Source organism: Galeopterus variegatus, unplaced genomic scaffold (assembly GCF_000696425.1).
Source record: "Galeopterus variegatus unplaced genomic scaffold, G_variegatus-3.0.2 Scaffold512, whole genome shotgun sequence".
In the NCBI taxonomy this organism is placed as follows: Eukaryota; Metazoa; Chordata; class Mammalia; order Dermoptera; family Cynocephalidae; genus Galeopterus; species Galeopterus variegatus.
Window position 1 is genome coordinate 346,756 of NW_007726623.1, and position 6,985 is coordinate 353,740.

The window sequence follows — 6,985 nt, forward strand, 5'->3', positions numbered from 1 at the left end:
CTGGGGGCGGGGGCGGGGCCTCACCGTCGCAGTCCGCCTCGTCCGAGCGGTCCTGGCAGTCAGCCTCGCCGTCGCACCGCAGACGCAGGTCCACGCACTGGCCCCGCGCGCAGGGGAACTGGGCGGCCGAGCACACCGGGCAGCCCTCCTCGTCGCTCTGGTCGTCGCACTCGGGGAAGCCGTCACAGCGCCAGGCCCCTGGGATGCAGTCGATCTCCCCCGTGGCACATGCAAACTGGTCGGGGGAGCAGGTGGGAGGCTCTGGGGGAGGGACAGAAAACACCATCATCGCACACGGCCTGCCTGGAGAAAACTGGGCCCCAACGCAGAAGACGCGCTCGATTTAGCCCGGACTACGAGTCCCCACCGCTGTCTCTCCTGCTCGTGTCCCACCTCCAGCCCCCGGTAGAGTGAAGGCAGGAAGTAAACGTTTGCTCCAAGATGACAGGCGCTTTCTTTTCTTTGTTTACTGTGGAGGGAGAGGGGCTGACTGGGAACCTGAGCGTCAAGCAGCAGACACTATATCAAACACAGCAGAAAATGCCCTGACTGCTGAGAAGCTGGGCCAGTCCTCTTTCCTCTGGGCCTGGTCTCCCCACATGCACCCAGAGGGGCACGGGGGCCAGGCCGGGCTGTTGATCCAGCATGTTCCAGCATACATCTGTGTGTGTCAGCCTGAACAAGCCTTAGCATCCACTGCACCCCGGGAGTCAGAGAAAAGCAGGTGGTCACTATGCGTGCCTGTTAGGGGCTGGGGGCTGCTAGAATTGTGGGGTTGGGGACATGGCCCCCGGGCACCATGTCCTGGGCACCTTGCTGAGTGGACTGTGGAAAGGCAGGAGGACCCAAGGTACCCACAGGGAGAGCAGCATGGGTGATGGGGGGGGGGAAGGCTCCCTGGTGCAGGGTCACAGGAAAGTGGTGGGCTGGAAGGGCAAAGGGTCATTCCTACATGGTCGCTTGCCCCTCAACGCTCAATGTCCTCAGCACAGGTCAACTGTGGGCAGGCCATAGCACTCAGTGAGTGGCAGCGTCCTGGGGCTAAGGACGGGAGAGCACTCTCGCAGAGAAGCCAGAGGAACCCCTCAGCTTGCCCTTAGTTCCCTGGACTCCCCTCCTTTGTGCGGAAAATCACAGAAAACTAAATGAAGCTGCCATTGAAGAGGGGAATGCTGGGAAATCGGCCCAAGCCTCAGTTTAACATTGAACAACAGCCCTCGGCATGCCTGAAATCTGTTCATGGCAGAAAGGACGTAGGTGAAGCTGCAATACCGTGTGTAAGCCTTGAGACATGTGGAAGCCATTGCCTCCCCCCCATAACTGCTGGATTGCCCTGAGTGAACAGGGACTGTGCCATGGGGTGGGGGACCTGAGCAAAGACAAGAGCTCCTGGGAAACAAAGAGAAGCCTAGGAGCCCAACAAAGAGAAGCTCAATGCCCAATGTATTGGATTGAATTATGTCCCCCAAAACTCACTGAAGCCTGAACTGTGTCCCCCAAGTTTTATGTATTAGAAACTTAGCCCCCACTGTGACTGTTAAGAGGATGAGAAATCCTATCATGGTATCTGAAAGGTGGAGCCTTGGAGAGGTGATTGGATTATAGGACCCTGCAGTAGTGAATGGATTAAAAATGGTGGTCAGGGGTGTGGTTCTGAGAGCTTTAAAAGAAAAGAGAGAGGACAGTCTGTCTTTCTCTCTGCTCCATCATTTTCGCAATGTGATACCCTGCTATCACTGTCACCACCACCAAGGCCTTCACCAAATGTGTTCCCCGGACTTTGGACTTCCCAGCCTCTGAAACTGGAAGTAATAGATTTCATTTTCTTTATAAATCACCCAGTTCCATAGTACTTTGTTATAGGCAACAAAACAGACTGATATACCCATGGGGTGCGAAAAGAGCCAATGAAGACGTCTGCAAGCTGAGCCAAGCACAAAGAGCATGCGCCTGGCCTGGCCACAGGAAGATACATGTGGTCACGGCCCATAGCCCACAGCCCACAGCCCACACCCGAGCTCGAGCCCAGAGGCCCTGTGCCCACCACTGCTGTTCCCACTGACCTCAGCCCGGAAGAAGAGGGTCATCTTGACTTAAGGGTGAATGTGGGACAAGACAGGAGTTGGACAGACCTGGGATGGAACCCAGGCTTCCCTCAGCAGCCGTGAAAACTGAGGAATCCCTAGACTTCTCAAAGTCTCTATTCTCATCTCAAACAGAAGCAGTCATCTATGTTGCAGGGGTAGTGGAGACAACAGGGTAAGAACCAGGGCATGTCTGGCTCAGGGAAGGGCTCAGACAACATGGTAGTGGTGGTGCTGCCACAATACTGGAGCAGCGCAGCTGCTGCATCTGGCTCCTGCCATTTCACAGGGTCCACTCTGAGAACCTCAGCATGCCTTTACCCTTCTGTGATCCTGCCAGAAAGAGGCCACAGAAGACTGGAGAGCATCTACACAGTAAATACACATCTCTACGACTGTGAGGAAGGGACCTCGCATCCTCAAGCCTGGAGGCCCAGAGCCCAGGGAGAGGTGGACAGAGGGGCATGTCCTCCTGCACGGAGGCCCAGGGCTGGGGTCTGTGAAGCGCTCTCCACGGCCCCCTCCTGGCCATCACAGCCCAGGCATCTGTAGGAGCTGCACAGACAGACACACTTGGGCTGAAAATCCAGAGAAAAGTCACCAGGAAGCTCAGAAAGGTCAAGGTAGCTCCCATCAGGAGACACCCACAAATGTCCCCTCTGCTCTTGACAAACTTTCTAGGGTTGGAGGTGTGAGGCAAGATGAACTGCTGATAAGCACAGGCGTCCACATGCTGAGCCCACGTGTACTGTGCATCTGCTAAGTGTAGGATGGGGGCAGGGATGGGGATGAAGCGTGGGTCCCCAGGAGCTCACGGAAGAAAAATGGGAGCAGAGCACAAACACGACAGGATCCAAAGCCACCTGGGAGACAGGAAGCCCTGGGGGTTGGGCTTCATCATGGTAACAACAGATTGTTACTTTTATTACTACCTCCACCCCCATAACATAGCAGCTGGCATTCCTGTATGACATGTGTCAGGGACTATACAGAGCACTCTGTTACTTAATGCCCACAACAACCCACCAGGGAAGCCTCTCAATTTCACAGAGGATGAAGTGGAGGCTCAGAGCAGGCAATTGCCCAGCCTGAGGTTGCTCACCTGGAAAGTGGTAGAGCTGGGGTTTGAACCCAGGTCTATTTGACTCCAAAGCCCATGTTCTTCGCTACCACCCCACCACCACCATGCAGTCCTAGGGGCAGAAGAGGATCAGGGCTGAAAGAGTGAGCAAGAACTACCAGGAGAAACAGACAAATCCACTACTAGAGTTGGAGACTTCAACACCCCCATCAATAACTGACAGCTTGAGGAGGTGGTCAGGATGAATACAGATGACTTGATCAGTACTATATCTACTGGATCTCAAGGATGTTTCTAGAACACTCCACCAACAACAGCAGAGTCTACATTCTCCTCAGTGTACATGGAACATTCACCAAGACAGACCACACGCTGGGCCATAAAACACACCTGAACAAATTTAAAAGAAGAGAAATCATATAAAGTAAGCACTTGGACCACAGTGGAATTAAAAGAGAAATCAGTAACAGAGAGATAGCTGGAACATTCCTAACTATTTGGAGATTAAATAATGTACTTATAATTAACATATGGGCCAAAGAAGTCATCTCAGAAGAAATTAAAAAACATTTTTTGGGGGGTGGCTGGCCAGTATGGAGATTGAACCCTGGACCTTGGTGTTATCACCACCATGCTCTAACCTACTGAGCTAACTAGCCAGCCCAAAAGACATTTAAACTACCTGACAATGAAAATACAACTTATCAAAATGTGTGGGATGCAGAAAAATCAGTGCTTAGAGGAAAATTCACAGCACTAAATGCATATATTAGAAAAGAAAGCAAAGGAAGAGACGATCTGCTTTGGAGATTGCATGCCACAGGGACTGTGATTTTAAAAGGATGTCAAGTTGAGACCTGGCAGGCAAAGAATCAGGTCCCTGTCCATCATCCCAACAGAAAGCACAGAGGTCACACCTACCGCCACAGGTCAGCAGGTTCTGCAGGAGCACAAGGTGGACAGGGCAGGAGCACCGTGGCGTCCCGTCGCCCTTGGCAATGCAGATGTGGGAGCAGCCGCCATTGTCCCGGGCACATGGGTGGGCTGCTGCAGAGATAAAGCAAGAGGGGGAATCAGGCTCTGCCTCCCACCTCAGGACTGTGGCCTGGAGGGTGGAGAGCATGAGAGCCAGGTGAGAACTCACAAGAACTGGCACTCCTGTAGGCCAGGCCCCTACAGGAGGTCCAACCACTTAACCCTCTCAGCAGCCCACAGAGTCCTTCTACTGATGTGGAAACTGACATCAACACGGAGGCTGGAAGCAGTGACAGAACTTGCCCAAAGTCAAGGCCAGCCCGTGGCTCACTCGGGAGAGTGCGGTGCTGATAACACCAAGGCCATGGGTTCGGATCCCATATAGGGATGGCCGGTTGCTCACTTCCGAGAGCCTGGTGCTGACAACCCCAAGTCAAGGGTTGAGATCCCCTTACCGGTCATCTTTTAGGGAAAAAAAAAAAAAGAACTTGCCCAAAGTCAAGGCCAGCCCGTGGCTCACTCGGGAGAGTGCGGTGCTGATAACACCAAGGCCATGGGTTCGGATCCCATATAGGGATGGCCGGTTGCTCACTTCCGAGAGCCTGGTGCTGACAACACCAAGTCAAGGGTTGAGATCCCCTTACCGGTCATCTTTTAGGGAAAAAAAAAAAAAGAACTTGCCCAAAGTCACAGCCAGTCTGCCTGCACAGTCCCCCACCATGCTCACCTCCATCACGCTATGCCACCTGCCTATCTTTCCCTCTAACGGTGTAGTAGGTTAGATGGCGCCCCCTCCCCAAAGATATGTCCACTTCCTAACCCCTGGGATCTGTGGGTGTGATCTTATTTGGAAAAAGGGTCTTTGCAAATGTAATGATCTCGAGAAGGGGTCATCCTGGATTATGTGGGTGGACCCTAAGTCCAAGGACAAGGGTCCTTACAAGAGATGACAGAAGAGATGACAACACAGGCAGGGGAGAGAGCCACACGAAAACAGAGGCAGAGGTTGGAGTGATGCAGCCACAAGTCACGGAATACCATGAGCCACCAGTACAAGAAGGGACAAGGATCAGATCCTCTCCTAGAGCCTCCAGAGGAAACATGGCCCTGCCAACACCTTGATCTCAGACTTGTGGTCTCTCAGACTGCTAGAGAATCAATTTCTGCTGTTTAAACCACCCCACTTATGGCCATTTGTTACAGCAGTGAGAGTTAAAACAGCAAAGGCACCAAGTCTCTGGGAACTCACACTCTCCGAATCAATCAAGTGAATGCGTCCCACATCTGAACGACAGGAGGGAGCGGCGGGGCTGGGAGGGTGGGCTGACTACTCCCAGGTAAGAGGAAACGACAGAAAGCACTCCACTCCCAGGGTCCCTCAACCTGAGGATGTGTTTTTAAGGATGACAGAAGTCATAGTTTAGAGCAGGGGTCACAAACTTTTTCTATAAAGGAACAGAAAGTGAACAATTTTCACTTTGCGGGACGCCCATCTCTCACAATCACACAACCTGCCAGTTGCAGCACAAAGGCAGCCATAGATGGTACATAAATGAACAGGTGTGGCTGTGTGACAATGAAACTTAATTTGTAAAACCAGGCGATGGTCTGGATTTGGCCTGTGGCCTGCGGTGGCTTAGAGTTTAGCTGTGGGGTCTCCTGGGGAGGCAGGCTGAGTGGCCCACGTCCCGTGTAAACATGAGAGCTTATCTAAGTATTTCCTGCCCTTACCCCAAACAACGAGACTCTTCGTGTCACTCCAGACCTCTCACACAGGCACCCACAGGGACATCCCAGTTTCCAACCTGGCCCCTGCCCACTAAACGTTTCCTGGGTCTCCTGTCCACTCAGTTCCAAGGAGCTGCCGGTCAGTGCACCTGTCAACACCAGCAGGCTGCAGCTCCGGACATTCTTGGGCCCAACATTCGCCATTCTGAGCACTTGCTAGCGATTCTGAAGGCCCACGACACCCAGCGATCCATGACTTCACTGACGATGACGCCAGGGGCCAGGAAAGTGCAGATGTTCTAACCCATATCCACTGTGTCTCAGCTGCCCAGAAGCTCTTTACCCAGCGACTTCACCTCCCCCCGACCCAGGTGAGAAGCAGCAGGACAGCTGCCCACAGTCAACACAGAAGTGATCAGTCCATTGCATTAGAGCTCATGGCCCAGCTCCAAGCAGGGAGCCTGATGAGAGAGAGAGACGGGTAGATGCTTAGACCTGCACACACACCCCCATACACACACACAGCAGCGTGGGGGGGGACCTGCACACACACCCCCATACACACACACAGCAGCGTGGGGGGGGGACCTGCACACACACCCCCATACACACACACAGCAGCGTGGGGGGGGACCTGCACACACACCACCCATACACACACACAGCAGCGTGGGGGGGGGACCTGCACACACACACCCATACACACACACAGCAGCGTGGGGGGGGGACCTGCACACACACACCCATACACACACACAGCAGCGTGGGGGGGGGACCTGCACACACACACCCATACACACACACAGCAGCGTGGGGGGGGGACCTGCACACACACACCCATACACACACACAGCAGCGTGGGGGGGGGACCTGCACACACACACCCATACACACACACAGCAGCGTGGGGGGGGGACCTGCACACACACACCCATACACACACACAGCAGCGTGGGGGGGGGACCTGCACACACACACCCATACACACACACAGCAGCGTGGGGGGGGGACCTGCACACACACACCCATACACACACACAGCAGCGTGGGGGGGGGACCTGCACACACACACCCATACACACACACAGCAGCGTGGGGGGGGGACCTGCACACACAC

At 54.1% G+C, this 6,985-nt stretch overlaps 1 protein-coding gene across 1 annotated transcript in view; it reads right to left on the bottom strand.

The window, feature by feature from the left end:
* Positions 1-6,985, bottom strand: part of LRP5 (low density lipoprotein receptor-related protein 5) — a 35,888-nt gene that overhangs the window by 12,812 nt on the left and 16,091 nt on the right. The window contains exons 11-12 of the mRNA XM_008569577.1: positions 4,087-4,212; positions 25-261 (exon numbers count right to left, since the gene is read on the bottom strand). Of these exons, the coding sequence (XP_008567799.1) occupies positions 25-261; positions 4,087-4,212 (363 nt within the window). The remainder of the gene's footprint in view (positions 1-24; positions 262-4,086; positions 4,213-6,985) is intronic.